The 16,364-nt window shown below is 45.8% G+C and overlaps 2 protein-coding genes and 1 pseudogene across 5 annotated transcripts; 2 read left to right on the top strand and 1 right to left on the bottom strand.

The window, feature by feature from the left end:
* Positions 1 to 1,160: 1,160 nt before the first annotated feature.
* On the top strand, positions 1,161 to 6,738 carry LOC123409658. 4 transcript variants are annotated; one of them, XM_045102525.1, is made up of 11 exons: positions 1,183 to 1,301; positions 1,700 to 1,904; positions 2,867 to 2,943; positions 3,049 to 3,101; positions 3,818 to 3,934; positions 4,223 to 4,290; positions 5,144 to 5,216; positions 5,343 to 5,452; positions 5,531 to 5,635; positions 6,053 to 6,152; positions 6,266 to 6,738. In XM_045102525.1, the coding sequence occupies exons 5-11, from the start codon at positions 3,851 to 3,853 to the stop codon at positions 6,440 to 6,442; spliced, it is 717 nt and encodes a 238-aa protein (XP_044958460.1). In that variant the 5' UTR covers positions 1,183 to 1,301; positions 1,700 to 1,904; positions 2,867 to 2,943; positions 3,049 to 3,101; positions 3,818 to 3,850; the 3' UTR covers positions 6,443 to 6,738. The 4 variants fall into 4 exon arrangements, with proteins under 4 accessions (XP_044958461.1, XP_044958460.1, XP_044958462.1 ...); XM_045102527.1 differs by lacking the exons at positions 2,867 to 2,943; positions 3,049 to 3,101; XM_045102526.1 differs by lacking the exons at positions 1,700 to 1,904; positions 2,867 to 2,943; positions 3,049 to 3,101 and having other exon boundaries at positions 1,161 to 1,301.
* A 136-nt stretch (positions 6,739 to 6,874) lies between these two features.
* On the top strand, positions 6,875 to 10,941 carry LOC123408631 (annotated as a pseudogene).
* A 678-nt stretch (positions 10,942 to 11,619) lies between these two features.
* LOC123408707 (bidirectional sugar transporter SWEET11-like) lies at positions 11,620 to 13,660 on the bottom strand. The gene is made up of 5 exons (XM_045101761.1): positions 13,403 to 13,660; positions 12,837 to 12,873; positions 12,375 to 12,747; positions 12,137 to 12,256; positions 11,620 to 12,035 (listed from the first exon to the last, which is right to left on the bottom strand). The coding sequence occupies exons 1-5, from the start codon at positions 13,458 to 13,460 to the stop codon at positions 11,712 to 11,714; spliced, it is 912 nt and encodes a 303-aa protein (XP_044957696.1). The 5' UTR covers positions 13,461 to 13,660; the 3' UTR covers positions 11,620 to 11,711.
* Between the last annotated feature and the right edge of the window lie 2,704 nt (positions 13,661 to 16,364).

The raw sequence follows: 16,364 nt of genomic DNA on the forward strand, positions 1-16,364 counted from the left end.
CGCTGTCAGTTGACCGGTCACGTCAAAAGATTCCGCGGAAGCACTCGGTCTCTGACGGTTCGTTTCACAGATATATCCACTCGGATCACTGGTCAAGAGGATAAAATGGATCGAGGCAAACAACGCCAAAGTCGCATCCATACCAGCCGGATCCGTACTCCAAGCATCGCTTCGTCGTTCCAACCCCGATCCATTCGGGGACTAATGATGGGGTTATAGTCCCAGAGTAGGGTCATAGGCCTGCCCTATAGGTCCTACCCAAGGACTACCCTTCATAAGGGACAAGGCCCTTAGTCAGTTCCGACTGAATTAAGGACTTCCCATCATCCAGTTGGTGACGATCCCTCCATCATCCAGTCGGAGACGTGCATTCGGAGTGTATCAAACTTACCGACTGGATTCCACTCTGTATATCATAACCCCCCTGGAGGGCAACGGTCATACGTTTTCATGTACCTTTATTAGCATTTAAGGCATACATTACCTGTAACATAGGCATTTATTCGCCACTACTTCACCCCTGTGCACCGGACCGTTGTGAAGGGTCGTGCACTCTATATAAGCCGCCCTTCCCCACTGATGCAGGGGTTAGCATTTCACTGTAATCCATATTCCACTCGACATCAAGCTCCCAAGAGCACTGAGACGTAGGAGTTTTACCTCCACTGTAGAGGGGCTTGAACTCATACAACCTCGACGTAGCCAAGGCCCTGCCCATCCTTTCGTACCCTACACATCTACTGTCAGACTTATACCCACGACACAAACCAACCCGTGATTGGATGGTATCCCCTGTCCATCAGAGTTCAAGTTCCAGACTTGACGTTGGTGATTGCATTTTCCTGAATTTATTTCAGGTCTTCCGACGATGTGCTTTCAGTGGGAGGAGACGTTTCCGTCGACAACGAAGTCGACAGTGGCCACTTCGTCAATCTTAAAATGATGTGCCGATTTAGTCTCTCGAAGGTGCTCATAGAGATAGGGTGTGCGTGCGTGTGTTCATAGAAATGAGTGTACATTTCATTCATGAAAAAAAGAAGATGTACGCTTGTATGTGATCGAGATTGTACTGTGAAAAAAATCTATTGTTGGGTTGCTCACGGAAACGCCGAGGCTGAAACGGGCCCAATAAATCGGTCTCACGCGCGCAGTCCTCCTGCAATACAGACCTCCTGGCTCCGATTTCGATCGAATTGACCAACTCCCGCAAAAGAAAACGATTGGAGACAGAAACGCCGAGTGAGGCCTGGCTCCTTCCCCGCGACCAAAAGCTTCAGGCGACGGCGACGGCGGCGGCGCAGGTATCCATCCCGATTCCCCGTCCCTCCTCCTCCTCTCTCCGGCGGCGGCTTGCCTTCAAATCCCCTAGGCAGCCGCCCCTTTCCCTCCTCCTGCAGCATCCCTCCTCTCCATCCCTCACCTGCACGACCGGCGTAGGCCTTCCACATCTCGCCCATCTCCGGCCGCGGCAGGCCATCTCCTCCCAGGCCCACAGCGGCCCTCACGTGCCTCCCCATCTATTCTTGCCGTCGGAAACCATCTCCTCTTCCATCTTATCCTTCCCCTACCTTGGATCCCCTTCTTTCCCTTCCTTGGATCCCCTTCTTCCCCTTCCCTGGAGCTGGATGTGTGGGGAAACAGGCTCCTGGCACACTCGGGAGGCTGATGTTACTCTGCTTCCTCGGTGGTACTGGTACAGCTCGTTCCGGTTTGCTCTGGATCGAGCCGTAGCTGCCATCACATTTTACAGGGAGCAACAGCGAGCCTACAGGACAGTCTGCCTGTGCGATGCCGATGCGGGCCGGTTGCATGCGCGCCAGGGACGTCTTCGTGCGGCCAACGCCGAGCTGGGTAGCAAGCTAGACTCTACTGCGGTATTTCCGTATGAGCTAGCATCAATCAAGGTGAGCAAAGCGACCGTGAACCAGTTCACCTGTAGCCTCTACCCGTGGAGTTTCCAAACCGCATTTTACAGTTGTATAGTATCACAATGGTTTCCATCCGGGGCTGGTAATTTACAGTTGGAAAATGATGACGTTTGTAAGAATTTCTGGGTTGCCAAACAGGGCCTAAGCAATTAACAAACATGTTCATGAATGAGCTTAAAAATTGCCAAAAAATACATACCCCCAGTCTAATAAATCCATCTAATATATAATTTGTATTTGCAGTGTGTCACCTGGATAGTTCATTCGAGCCATATGGCGTCGTCATGCATTTCTAGAATATTATTTAATTTTTATTGTATATAATCATTCAAATATAATCACACACTGTATAAATTCTGATTTGATGCTTATATAACAAAACACTGTCCAATTCCATAGTTTGCCATTCAAACATGATTTGGTATTGAAATTTCACCGAGTTTCCACCAGCCAATTCAATGGGCATCAAACAAGCGAATTCGTGTTCATGACCATTACAGTTTCCTAAATGAATTGAAGTTGAAACCAATTTAATATGGAGGCCTCCAATACAGACATCCAAACATAGCGTTGGTGAAAACACACAAGAGCCAATAGAAAAAACCGTAGTCAGAGGATGGACGGGGAAAAACCATCTATAATGGTCGGCCCATGTCCTATATTGCGAAGAATATGATTTTCCCCATCGACACCCTTCCAGATCACACAGCGGCACCATCTAAAGAAAAAATCACACACCGGCGGGCTCGCCGCCGCCTCTGTCTGCTTTCTGCGGCTTGTGCTGTTTCCTAAATGAATTGAAGTTGAAACCAATTTAATATGGAGGTCTCCAAGCTGTGTGTTGGAGAATAAATTGGAATGCAAATTTGTTGTCGATTTCAAAGTGTTCTTCCACGATTGCAATGACGTAATCATGATTGATTTCTCGAATTTTTTAGGAGGGAGGGATTTGAAATTGCTGCGTACCTCGAGTCCTTAGTCTCGTCCTCTCCGGCGAACGGCCAACAGCAGGAAGGTCCACCTCCTCCCGCCAACCCCCCTCCCCGCCCCCCTTCCCTCCTCCCGCCACCCCCTTTCCCCTCCTTCCGCCACCCCCTTACCCCTCCAGATCTAGCTGCAGGGTAGCGCCTCTGCTCCAATCCAGCACCACTGCTCCTCTCCTATGTGCATCAGGTGACCATCAATGTATCTCCCCGGCCCCCCCTCTCCCCCTCTCCTTGCTCTTCCTCCCCATGCTAGTGCTATGTTTCTTCTGTATCTGTCCTCTCTGTTCTAATTTCTGAATGTGATGTACATGTACTGCCTGACTGCCTGCTTCACTGCCGCTATCTGTAGAGAGTAGACTGCTGCTAGTGCTAATGCTATTGTAAATTGCTAGTGGCTGATGCTTTGATTAATTTGGTGATTTAGTTTGTTGTCATACATATTACAGAATTAGGTTATGTCTATGAAGTTGTGATTTAATTTCCTATCATTCACCATAAGGTTGTGTCTATGATGTCGCCACGTCATACGCCATAAGTGTTATAATGTTATGAAGGGGGTCGGTCACCATAAAACGCGCTACGCCATAACAACATTGGTCTATTCAGTGATTAAATTTGGAAATAATATAATGGAGGAAATTTGGGGGAACAAGCAGCAGGGGTTACCCTCGGCGTTGCCTGGTTTGTGACCAATGGGATCAACTGTGGTCTGCAGCATGGCAACAGTTCGTCCACGTGCTGGATCAGAAAGTTCTCAGATTATTGCTGATAGAGCCTGAACTCTCGTTCCCCAAAACCTGTTAGTGTCACCATTGCAGGTGTGACTATCATGTAGTACCAGTCTGATTGTTGATGTTAGGTGCGATTTAATCTGAAATCTGTTTGTTCTGTGTGATATCACAGCGTGCCCCCTTTGAAAGCGGGTATTAGTTAATCATGGTGTTCAGCAAGGTGGAAGTGAACTTGAAAAGACTGCTTGAGGCGGCCCCCCGCCAGCAGAATCAGGCTAAGCTTGTCCATGTAAGTGTAGCTCCTCTAATCTTCTTAGATTTGTACCATTCTTAATTTCTGTTCAACATCGGAGACGGCAATGCTCCGTAATTAACTTGAACGGACGAGAAGGAAGGTATAGCTTCCATGTGGATCCTTTTGTTGTTAAAATTAGTATAAGGAAATTTCTTAATGGAATTTGCTTGCTTCATTCTGTTTTTGTTCAACTTTAACAGGTGGTAGCTAATGGATATCGTCATTTTAATCTTTATCATTTTGTCTGAATCATGTACTGGCACTGACAGCCTCCATTTGCAGTACATAACCACAGCCAGGGAGCTGTTGGAGCAGCTTGGAGCTGAAATTACACCAGAAGGAATATCAAGGTATGGTATAGTGTTGTGTGATATTGGAGGATTAATATGTTGATGGTGGTACAGCCTGCAAGCTGCAATCTGTGTTCCAGCTAGCATTTGTTGAGGATCCATAATTATAGAAAGAAATGCAACCGGTATATGACAAGATCGTAACCATCAATGTTGTAGTCTAATATTAAATTATAGTGTACTCTTGCTCCTAGTTTGTGAATTTAGTGTCTCCTTCCAAGGTACCAATACTTAAATCATGCCAATGCATCTGTACCAATACCACCATCCATTTATATGTATTTCCTATTAAGATAGAGGATTAGTGGTTGTTAGTCATTGAATACAGTTTGCTGCCAGCTTGCTTACATTGATCGTGTGTTTCAGCATTTCAACTTCTCCATAATGTTGCTATAGGAATGGGCCCAAAATTTGATAGGAACTCATGACGAATGCCACTATAGCTTGTAGCTTACATATTTAAAAGCTTCTCTTTGTACATTAACTGGACTCCAGATGTACCATTCTTCTTCAGTATAAAAGAGCCCATGCTTCTCCACTCAATAAAGACACACAAATCTGGATACTCTTTTTCTTTTGAATTCATGCAAATCAGGATACTCTATCTGTAAAGATACTCTCCTTGCTTGACAAAAGAAATCTTACATGAAGGTTCAAACTACAAATTTTCCTGATTTTCTTCCATTTGATGCCTGCATTTTGACAATGAGAATGTCTGATATACCGCCTGCCTTTTCATCGGCGAGCTTAATGCTGATAATCTTGTGTGGAGCAAAGCAAGTTGTCCTTTTCTCTTTACGCGTGCATTCCCATGATCAGAACATGTTTATTCATGACTTCCTTCTTGATTCAGTGTTTCAAAAGCTAAGCTCAGTGAGTATTCAGAAAAGATTGAAGCACTAGCTGCCACGCTTGCTTCTCTAGTGGTATGTGTTTATCATGTTTATATCGATATGCTACATACCTCTACATGTAACGGTGCATACCACTGTTGCTCATACAATTTAGTTTCTAGATGCACTTTCATTACAGTACTATATTTTTCGATGCAGCCAGAAAATGAAAATCTGGTTGATGAGAGTAGAGAACAAGACAGCTCTTATGAAAGAGAAAAGGTTGGGAGTCCAATATCCTTATCATCAGGATTGCGGAGGAGATCGACGTAAGTGAAATTTGGTCCTTTTATATGTTGACTTTTCTTAAAGTTCCAACTAATGGACCAATGGATGCAATTAAATAGGGCTCAGGTGGAGGTTGGACCAAGCAGTCATGAGAGAAAAGAAAGAGAAGCTGGAGCACCTATTAAATTGGATGCAGAAGCTCAAGCTCACATTGAGAAGCATAGGTATGTCCCCCTTTTTTGCAAGTTTCTTTGGACCACAGTCTCTGGCTTAATGCTCCCATTATTCTTATCCACATGAGCAACCAGTTTATTGATCTATTTATTGACTGGTCTTTAGTGACTTTTCTGTTATGAGAAGTTGAAAGCTGTAATCACTGTTATATTTTATTATTACCCCTTTCTTTTAATGGTTTAAGAGCAAAGCATGGAAAGTTCAGGGTCATACAAGATGAACAACTAAAGTCCTGTTCGGTATCGCTCTGCTCCACAGCTCTCTGCTCCCGGAGCTGGTAGAGCTGTAGCTGAAATGACGGAGCTGCAATTTCCTGGCTCCGTGGATTCCGGGAGTTGGTAGATTACCGAACAGGGTTTAAATATACTGGCTACCCTCTTACTGTGTTAGATCTCCCAACTGCACAGGAAGCTGCAAGAAGATTTAACTGACGAAATGGTTGACCTAGCACGCCAGCTGAAGGAGAGTAGCCTTTTAATGAACCAGTCCGTGCAAGATACAGAGAAGGTAGCCTTTTCGGTTGCCTCGGCGTTGTTTTATCTTTGCGTCAAGTTACTTCAGTTCCCTTTCTGCTGGGCATTTACTGAGAATGCTCACTTGCTTGTGTACTTGTGATTCAGATCCTCGATTCCACCGAGAGAGCTGTGGAGCATAGCCTGGCGAGCACCGGGCGTGCAACGGCGCGAGCCTCGGAGGTCTACTCGGTGGCCTCCAAGACAACCTGCTTCCAGTGGCTGCTCATCTTTCTGATGACCTGCATGTTTGTCATGGTGGTTCTGCTCATACGGATCACCTGATGTCGCCGTGGCTACTGAAAACCGCGTCACCAGGAGCCGTTAAGATAGTTCTGCGGTCTTGTCAACAGGCCTTATATGAAGATAAACTTGAGTTCCGGAGGAGCACTGTTGCTCACCATCGTTAGGCGGTTTGCTGAAGAAAGATGTCCCGTTGGGAGAACGCATCGGCTCACTGTTAATTTTGGAAATACCAAATGTTCTTGTTCATGCACATTTTCTGATCTGGAAATTCTGGTCTAAAAAGCATGTAGATGTTTCCCCTCAAACAATGTATATAATTCAGTCGATAGCTTCAATCCTAGCCACACACGATCGATCCAAACGTTGACTCTGTATCCCTGGGGCAGAGCATACGGTTCCAGGAGCAAATCGAACAGAGCCCTCGGCCGCACTTGAGCTGGGCGCTCGCGACACCCACGGCGCAGTAGATTCATGGGCTTCGGTGGGGTTTTCGCCTGGTGAGTGGTGACGACTGTTGTAGTCAGCTCTGATCTGCTCGTGGACTTGGTAGCTTCTTGGCAGAGATTTGTGTAGCTTGCCAAGTGCTTACTACCTTGTGCTACTCCTTGCACGCGTGGTTTTTGATGGATTACTTGAGACTAGCTGGCGGTAGTTCATAGGCAAAAAAAAAAAAAAAAAGCTGAAAAGATGCCACGGGAGATTGAGATTGCGATGGTTAATGACTTAGCGATCGGACGTCACATCATTCCTTGAGAGCCAAGTAGCTCTACAAGCAGCTGCTGCTCCCACTGCCACTACAATCTAATCGCTCCGTGTAAAAAAAAACACTCTTATATTATGTGACAGCAATTGAAACAATGGGTACCTGAATCGTGGATGCTAAAAAATTACTGAAAACTTGTGCGCATTTGTTGTTGTGGCAATTTTGACCAACACAAACCTTGCACATAAATCCTCAAATTACTGATAATCAACTTGATATGTTGCTTTTCTGGACTCTGTGCTGTGCTATCTTCATGGCGTTGCTCGTTTGAGGATTGAGATGCTACTTCCTAAGTCCGAAATTACTTGTCACAAAAATGGATACAGATAAATGTATGTAGAACTAAAATACATCTAGATACATTCATTTCTATGATAAGTATTTTCGAACGGAGGAAGTATATATGTATCATCAGAAATTAATGTAACAGATAAATTGCAATGTTGTTGTTCGAATGTCCGCTTTCTGCTGCCTGCTGATTTTAAGCTAGTATTGGTATTTCCTAGATGTTTGTACATTGTGTTACTGTTCGTTTTTGTTTGGCAGTGATTATGAAGTTGTTTATGGATCCGAGGAGCATTCCTCCGTTGTCTACAAAACACTAGCCGTTGACAAGGAGGTAAAGAAGCCACAGTTTACCGGACTCTTAACATGATCACCACGTTCTTAACTTTCTCATGGTTGTTCGTTCATGGCATTTTTTGAGGCGTGATTCAGGATCATGGTTCACCCGAACGTATCCTTCACGTCGTACGATTCAACATCCTTTTACATGTGAATCTGTGTCATGCATATCAACTTTATCTAACATTTTGTGTCATTTTTTATTTTTTTTAAAAGGAGGCTCACCTCCGGCCTCTGCATCAGAAAGATGCATACGACCATATTTATTTAAAATCGAAAATAATGTCTGCAATCCACAAATAGACTATGCAAAGGCTGAAAAGTAAAGAAGTGAATTTTAAAAAAGCTACAACCGGCCTAAAATAAGACTAGAAACCTATCCACCTATTCTATTATTGGACCGCAATCCAAACTGGTTAAAGAAATCCCGAGCTACCATCTCTCATCGGATAGATCCAGTAGCCAAACACTCCCTATTCTCAGCAGGAGTGAGTAGGGACCATGTACGGATCAAAGAAGTTGTCCTGTGTAAAACCTGCAAAAAATTGGTTTTATAAATTTTGTTATAAACCATGTCATTTCTGTAATTCCATATAGCCTAAAGTAACGCACAAACTCCTATGCGAATCTGTCTTGCCACGTTGATGTCTACTCCATCCAGCCACGTCCCAAATAACGTTTGAATGCTTGGTGAAGGTGTGATATTAAAGGCTATATGAATTGAAGTCCAAAGAATTTTTGCTAACGGGCAGTCAAGAAAGAGATGTTTGATTGTCTCTAACTGGTTACAAAAGCCACAACTTTTGTTTTCGCGCCAATTACGTTTTGCCAAATTATCCTTCACGAGAATCACTTCCTTGTGAATGAACCACATGCAAATTTTGATTCTTAAAGGGACCTTGATCCTCCAAATATGAATAGATCTTGGAATTGTTCCAGAGTCAATGAGGTCTAAGTACATGTTTTCACCGAAAAGATGCCATTCTTAGATAGCTTCCAATGAAGTCTATCAGCCTCGTCCCATAGGTTAACCTCCATCAGCCTCCTAACTAGATCAATCCAAGCTATCCATCGATCGCCTTGTAAACTCCGTATGAACTGAATTTCAGAGGAACAGACTGAAGAACAGTAGCAACATAAGCCTTCTTAGGCTGCACAATGTTATATAGACAAGGGTATTGCATGGCTAGCGACGTCTCACCTAGCCATGCGTCCTCCCAAAACCTCGTAGTCCCTTCATTCCCGACGATAAACTTAGTCCTCTGAAATAACGTCGACTTCGTTCTCATTAGACCTTTCCAGAAGGGTGAATCATTGGGTTTCATGGTGACTTGAGCCAAGGTTTTTGCATGTAAATACTTATTTCTCAGAATCTGTATCCACATGCCATCATTCTCCACGGACAATTTGTATAACCATTTGCTAAGAAGACATTTGTTTTTGACTTCTAAGTTCTCGATCCCGAGACCACCTTGCTCCTTGGGTCTACAGACAATATCCCATCTAGAAAGTCTGTATTTTCTTTTTATCTCATCACTTTGCCAAAAGAAACGCGATCTATAGAAGTCCAACCTCTTCCTCACCCAACCGTAATCTCAAAGAAGGAAAGTAGGAACATTGGCATACTCATGAGAACTTAGTTAATGAGGACCAGCCTACCACCCTAAGACAATAGCTTTTCATTCCAGCAACTCAGTTTTTTCTCGAACCGTTCCTTGTTAGATAACTTCCGATGATGTATTGGTATACCTGGATAGCTGAAAGGCAAGGTACCTAAAGCACACCCAAACAACTGTCTGTATGTATCCTATTCTTCTTTGGCCTTCCCAAAGCAGAATAGTTCACTTTTGTGAAAGTCGATCTTCAACCATCATAGCTATTCAAACAAGCAAATGACTAGTTTCATATTCCTGACCTTTGCAACATCATGTTTCATGAACAAAATAGTGTCATCAACATATTGTAGTATGGATACACCATCATTAATCAGGTGTGGGACAAGGCCTCCGACCAGGCCTTCCTGTTTTGCCCTCCCAATCATAATTGCCAACATGTCCGCAACTATATTGAAGAGGATAGGAGACATTGGGTCCCCCTGCCGTAAGCCTTTGTGCGTTTGAAAATAATGTCCAATGTCATCATTGACTTTAATTCCAACGCTTCCCTTTTGTACAAAGGATTCGACATGTTTTCTCCATACATCATCAAACCCCTTCATACGTATCGCTTGCTGAAGGAAAGACCACTTAACTTTATCATATGCTTTCTCAAAATCCAATTTAAAGATGACCCCACCTAGTTTCTTTGAGTGGATTTCGTGCAGCGTTTCATGAAGGACAACCACACCCTCTAGTATGTTTGTGTCATGCATTGTTTAACTTGTAAACATCTTTTATCATGCATTTTTTAATCAACCATGCACAGATCTTCATGAATAGTGTCCAGAGATCAATGGTGTCTAGTGTAGGTTCGACTGAACCATGGTCCACGGAAACACTTTCGTCGAATACTCTATTTGATGTCTTTGCATCATATTGCAGTTGCAACCCAATAAGGTCAGGCGGGAGACGACTGTTTCTGGTGGCAAGCTTCTCATGTTAGTAAACCTACACCCACATTTCTAAAAGCTTCCTTTGCGTTGCTCCATGAGGGAAGCATTTGATTTATTTATCTTTGCGAAGAGGCACTGTTTAAACCTGAGCATCTTCAACAGACGCCTAAAAAGTGTTCCGCGCGTTAAAAGATTCATTTTTTGGGCACCGGATAGCTCCAACAGACGCTGCAAAACAGTGTGCGCGTTAAAATTTTTTGGACGCGCGCAACATATTTGGTGCGCCGGCTTACGCGCGCAGCAAACTCTGTGCTGCTGCCAGTGGGGTCGCTGGATTGGGCGCCCCACTCGTACGCGTCTGTTGGAGATACTTCGGTCCTCGCGTTTTAAAAGTGCTACAGTGACACGCTAACCATTTTATTGGACGCGATATTTTTTGTGCTGCTGTTGGAGATTACATATATATATATTTCAGGCACTTTGAAGCAGCAGAGGCCCGGTTCCTTCGATCATTTTTCAGTGTGTTTGTTGACCTTTATGGTGCTTGTGACGAAGCTCGTGGAAGAATATGGCGTCGTGAGCCAGGAAGGGCATTCCTGATGATGGCCGATGGCCCAATCTATTTAATCAGAACGTCCGTATCTGTGGATGTGCTCCCATTTGCCAAGCTAGAAGCTAGCTATATTGGACAACACAACACAGGGAGCTGATCTCACTGTCCTGATGGATGTGTTGTGAATAAAAACCTTGTTTTTATTGTACTATATAAGCTGTCACTGTTTGCTTGATCAACCACTGCCCTTTTGGCTTTTGGCAGGCCGATGTCTAGGCACTAGAAGGGATGCTGTGTGGTTGAGCCAGTAAACAGTATAGGTAGAAAGAGACAACCAAGCTAGTAAAATCAATCATAGTAAATGAAAGAACCTCCAATTATTAAATTAATATACTGCCATATTACAGTCTATTGATCGATACATGGATGCCACAAATCAGTTAAGGTCTGAGGCGAGATAGAGACTGCAACATAAGCAAGTACTTACTACGTGGTACAGAGCATGGCCAGTACACATGCATGTACAACATGCACAAGTAGTACTAGATCGCGTCTTATTATTGTGACCACACCAACCTAAGGACTACTAAGAGAGATCGAGGCACACACACCTGAAGGTAAATTAACTAACGCCACACAGTACAATCCAGTAAAAATGGTAATTAACTAACTAGTAATCCACACGCGCGCGCACCCTGCAGTAGTAATTAACTAATCAAATCCATCACTTCTCCATGTCCATGCATGTCGTGTTGCGTATTCGTGTCGTGTCGTGGTCGATGTTGGTGGGGTGGGGTGGGGTGGAGTTCTGTGTGTCTCACACGGCGGGGGCGGGGACGATCTCGATGACCTCCGGCTGGTCGACTGCCTCGGCCGCCTTGGCGGCATCCTTGACGTCGATGGCGGTCTGCTGCTCTGCCGCCATGACCTCGATCTTGTGCACGCCGAGGATCGGGGTGGGGCTCACGGACAATATGGCGACGGCGTGCACGGGCAGCTCGATCACCTGCGGCTGGTCCGCGGCGCCACCATTGCCGGCGTCGGCGGTAGTAGTGGGTAGCACGGCGTTGCTGGGCTTGCGGTACCAGCAGTAGAGCCCGATCTGGACGCAGCTGAAGAAGAAGCCGCCCACGTTCGGGTACTGCATGGATGCGCACATGCATGGCAGAGTCAGAGATCCGTCCACTCGATCAATGGCAGGAGCAATGCCAATGGAACAGAGTAATTAGGTAGCAAGCATACCATGACGAATGGGTCCCTGGTGAAGAGGCCGTAGCAGAACCACGCGATGGCGCTGAGGACGAGGCAGAAGGAGAGGCCGACGGGCAGGAACTCCACGCTCTTGGTCTTGATCACCTTGAACTGCATGCATGCGCGCCATGTCAATTAATCAACTGTCATGCATTGCATGGCCATGGCCATGGCCGGCCAAAACGATCGAATCGAAGCACAAGAGAGAGAGGCGGCGGGCCTGACTTACGATGATGGAGAGCGGCGAGACGAAGACGGCCAGGGAGAAGGCGAGGCAGACGCTGCCGAGGAACTTGACGCGGTGTGCCGGCGCGAAGGCGTACATGGTGACGAGGAGGACGAGGCCGAAGGCGGCGACGTCGAGGATGAAAAAGTAGGCGAGCGTCCTGAGCCTGGCCCTGGGCGGCGCGTAGACGAGGTAGGCGATGATGTAGACGGTCTCGATGCCGCAGCCGAAGCCGTTGATGGTGAGCAGGAGTGGGGACTCGGTCTTGACCAGCGCGTAGAAGATGAGCAGCGAGCAGCTGAAGAGCGCCACCACGTACGGCACCGAGCTGAACCCGCCCGTCGTCTTCTTCCTGTAGATCCGCAGGAACGTCGCCCTGCACCCGTAACGTACGCGCGCGTCAGTAATTCAAGATCACCACATGCATCATTGATAGGAACTAATTAGCTGGTTACAAGCACTTACATTGGCGCGAGGAACACGAAGAAGGAGACGATGTTCCCTGCACCATCAAGGAGGAGGAAAATCGACGCCGTTAGTTACTTGACAAGTTTGTCATTGACATTATTCCTTAGTTAATTGTTTTGGCACTTAATTAGTACTGAAATGCTATTTTAACTTATTTATTAGTGCACGGGTGCAACTAACGGCGGCAAGGAAGTTGCAGGGGGGAGCACGCATCCGTCGCCGCTCAACCAATCGCCACTTGAAGAAAAAGAAAGGGAATTTGGCAGAGAAATGGATAGAGGCCGGGTGCATGGTGAGCTGTTGGTGACAATGCATTAACTACGAAGAGGAATGCATGCACAATTGATGGATGGAGGTTTAGCCTTTTAGGTGTGATGGATCGATCTGTGTCTGTGTGTGTCTGTGCCGTTTGTCAGCAGCCGAGGATGTGTTCTTGCTAGAAGTGGGAGGTGGTGGGGTTCTGGATGCGCTTCCCTACCCTATGCAAGGAACCAACCAACCTAGACGACGATCCATCTTGCGATACATGCACCTGAATGAAACTGCATTTCTCGATCACGTACCTGCGATGCCGGCGAGGGCGGACGCCGGGTGAGACATGTCGAAGGGGCCCCCAGCCATTGCGACGACGGCTCGGCTACTACTAGCTAGCTAGCGCTGGTATCAGCTGGAGGAAGGGGAGGGAGAGAGAGAGAGAAGATCTTAGCCAAGAACAAGTCCCGAAGCCAAGAGTCCCCTCTCCTACTCCCTTTCCGGGTGACACAAGGATCAGTGCCTGGCTCTCGAGGAGATGCGACTGCTGCTTGTGTGCTCTGGCCTCGGCGACGGGCGCCGGCTTATATAGGTCCAGAGCCGGGCTCCTTTTCCCTGGCGCTGGTGCTCTACAGTGGGCAGCCCACTCCTGGCCGCGCGCATCATCCATGGATGGAGCGGTCCGTTCATCACCCTGCCCGGCCGGCCTTGTCAAACACACTAGCTATTAGCCTATTACCACTCTCTCTCTCTCTCTGTCTCTCTCTCTCTGTGTGTGTGTGAACATTTGGTGCATTTGGAACGTAGGCAAAATGAGTTTTTGGAAACGTGGGGTATATCGCATCTGCGTGGTTTAGTCTTGGAAAGTCGTGTGATCGGGAGGGGAAGATGGTACATTTTATTTTACGAGAGGAAAGTGAAATTGGCGAGCTTAAGAATTTTAGCGACAAAGCCGGCCGCGAGCGATTCGACCTTCGCAGGATGCGTATCAATTTCCGTTGTGTTTATTACCTCTGTTGAAAACCGCTAGACCTAGACCTCTTCCATCTTTTATTTTTCTTTCCTTTTTTGCGAAAGCCGCTGGACAGACCGCCGGAACGGTTCCCTTGGTTGTTTTGTGTTTCCTCGTTGAACTGGTACTAGTATATACGCATCGATCGGCTGGGTCGACAAAGCTGAAAGCATCACCTTCTCTCCACCTAGTACTCACAACAATAACCAACTCACTTCTTGTCTAATATATAAAGGAAAACCAGCTTCTTTAATCCTTGTTTACTGCTGTATTTGTAAATTTTGTATAGGGGGATTTATTACCTGGTTTTTTCATGAGTTTCTCTAGTGCATCATCAGCGCTGCGATTGATGTGAAACGGGAGGCTTTTACAGGAGATGCTGGTTGCGAGGGAAGATGTCGGCTATGGTGTCAGTGATACCTCTACGGTTCTGAGATTTACTTATGTATTAGGAAACATACCCTTATAATTCCAACGTACATATATGGTAATATAAACACCATAGATTTGATAACTTATGTATAAAAATCGTTGTAATTCAGCCTGCCCTCGCCTTGGCCTCAACGCACTAGCTACTACTCCCAAATGTGAATTGAAATGTTATGATTGAATATGAATACTTGTTCTATTTTTTGGTATCTCCTTTGGAGTAAAGGCCGCAGCCTGACTTTAAATTAATAAAGCCATCATGGAACCAGAGTAACAATCAAACATTCGGGGCAAAGTGTCAAACCACCAAGCAAAAATAAGATGGCCACAACCAACAAAAATGGCACGCATGCCAAGAAAAGAACCCAACAAAACCAGCCTAAGACGATGATAGAACGCAAAATGCAGCACCAACTACGGCGACCTGGCCCGATCACTTCTGGAGACAGAAGTAACAAACGCATGCACACGAACGATGAGGACATCCACAACCGCTTTGTCAGTCTTCTTAATCAGAGATTTCCACTGCTGCAAAAATATGGACAGATTGAAGATGACATTAACTGTCGAGTCAGGGAACACCTGTTTAATAGTAAACTTGTTTCTCGTCATCCATAGGATCCAACACATGGCAAAGAAGCCAAACCAAAACAACCTCTTGAACTAATCGGACACAGGAGCCGCGAGCAAAAGGGGATCAGAGAAATTAGAAGGGGCCCAAGGAACACCCATCCGCTCCCTCATACAGTTCCAAAGCAAGGAAGCCAATGGACACATAAACAGGATGTGATCAGTATCCTTCAAGCTCCCACAAAGAAAGCAGAACTCCGTACCTAAGCCATGTCGTTTCTTAATCTGATCAGTAGCGGGTAACCGGACCCTCATGGCCTGCCACATGAAATTTTTGATTTTTGGGGGCACCCTAGAAGACCAAATGAACTTTGACACCGATGGGACGGAGGACAAAACACGATAGCAAGATTTAACCAAAAAACAACTAGATGCACAATGAGGCTAGAAGGCCACATCATGATCCTCCGAGAGAATAGAGAGGACATCAGCAAGGTGATGCCAATCTTCCATCTCTTTAGGAGAAAAGACCTGACGGAAATCGATGTCCCAACCACTGGCCACAAGCTCCGCGATAGAGATAGAAGGAAAACACACAAAAGAAAAAAAGCATAGGAAAGGAAAAGGCAAGAGGGCCATCTCCCACCCACCAGTCCAACCACAACCGAACGGACATGCCATTGCCAACTGAAAATTTCACCACACATTTGAAACCATCACAAACCTGTAGGAGCTGGCGCCAAAACTGAGAGACCGAGGATCCGGACTCAGAATTAGCCAAGAGAGGATGCGAAACAGGATGTATTTAGCTTTAAGAACGCACAACCAAAGAGAGATTGGATCAGAATGAAGAATACACATCAAGCAGTTGTTCATAATAGAGGTATTGAGGATCCCGAGACCCCCAAACCCTTAGACTTACACATAAGCTTCCATTTCACGAGCATGTACTTCTTTTTGTTGTCCGCAGTGTTCCAGTAAAAACCACTCCTATGTTTGTCAAAGCCAGCATGAATACCCTCGGGAAGGCGATAAAAACCCATGAGAAACATAGGGAGGGAATTGAAGCACACATTGATCACGCTAACCCTACCAGCCGTGGAGTTGTAGCGACCCCTACAAGGCATAACTCTATTACCCACCTCAACAACACGGAAATTGAAATCCTTCAATAACAATTTGAGGGGAGAGATAGGCATCCCAAGGTATATGAAAGGGAAAGAATCAAGAGAACAGTTTAGAAGAGTAGCCACCTCCCTAGA

Source organism: Hordeum vulgare, chromosome 7H (genome assembly GCF_904849725.1).
Source record: "Hordeum vulgare subsp. vulgare chromosome 7H, MorexV3_pseudomolecules_assembly, whole genome shotgun sequence".
Taxonomy (NCBI): Eukaryota; Viridiplantae; Streptophyta; class Magnoliopsida; order Poales; family Poaceae; genus Hordeum; species Hordeum vulgare.

Coding starts and splice junctions, on each gene's coding strand:
- LOC123409658 (XM_045102526.1), top strand. CDS start 3,851: ATGGTGTTCAGCAAGGTGGAAGTGAACTTGAAAAGACTGCTTGAGGCG. Junction 5,453..5,530: donor GGATTGCGGAGGAGATCGAC/GTAAGTGAAATT, acceptor GCAATTAAATAG/GGCTCAGGTGGAGGTTGGAC. Junction 5,636..6,052: donor GCTCACATTGAGAAGCATAG/GTATGTCCCCCT, acceptor CCAACTGCACAG/GAAGCTGCAAGAAGATTTAA.
- LOC123408707 (XM_045101761.1), bottom strand. CDS start 13,460: ATGGCTGGGGGCCCCTTCGACATGTCTCACCCGGCGTCCGCCCTCGCC. Junction 12,874..13,402: donor CGCCCTCGCCGGCATCGCAG/GTACGTGATCGA, acceptor TTGATGGTGCAG/GGAACATCGTCTCCTTCTTC. Junction 12,257..12,374: donor TCTCGCCGCTCTCCATCATC/GTAAGTCAGGCC, acceptor GCATGCATGCAG/TTCAAGGTGATCAAGACCAA.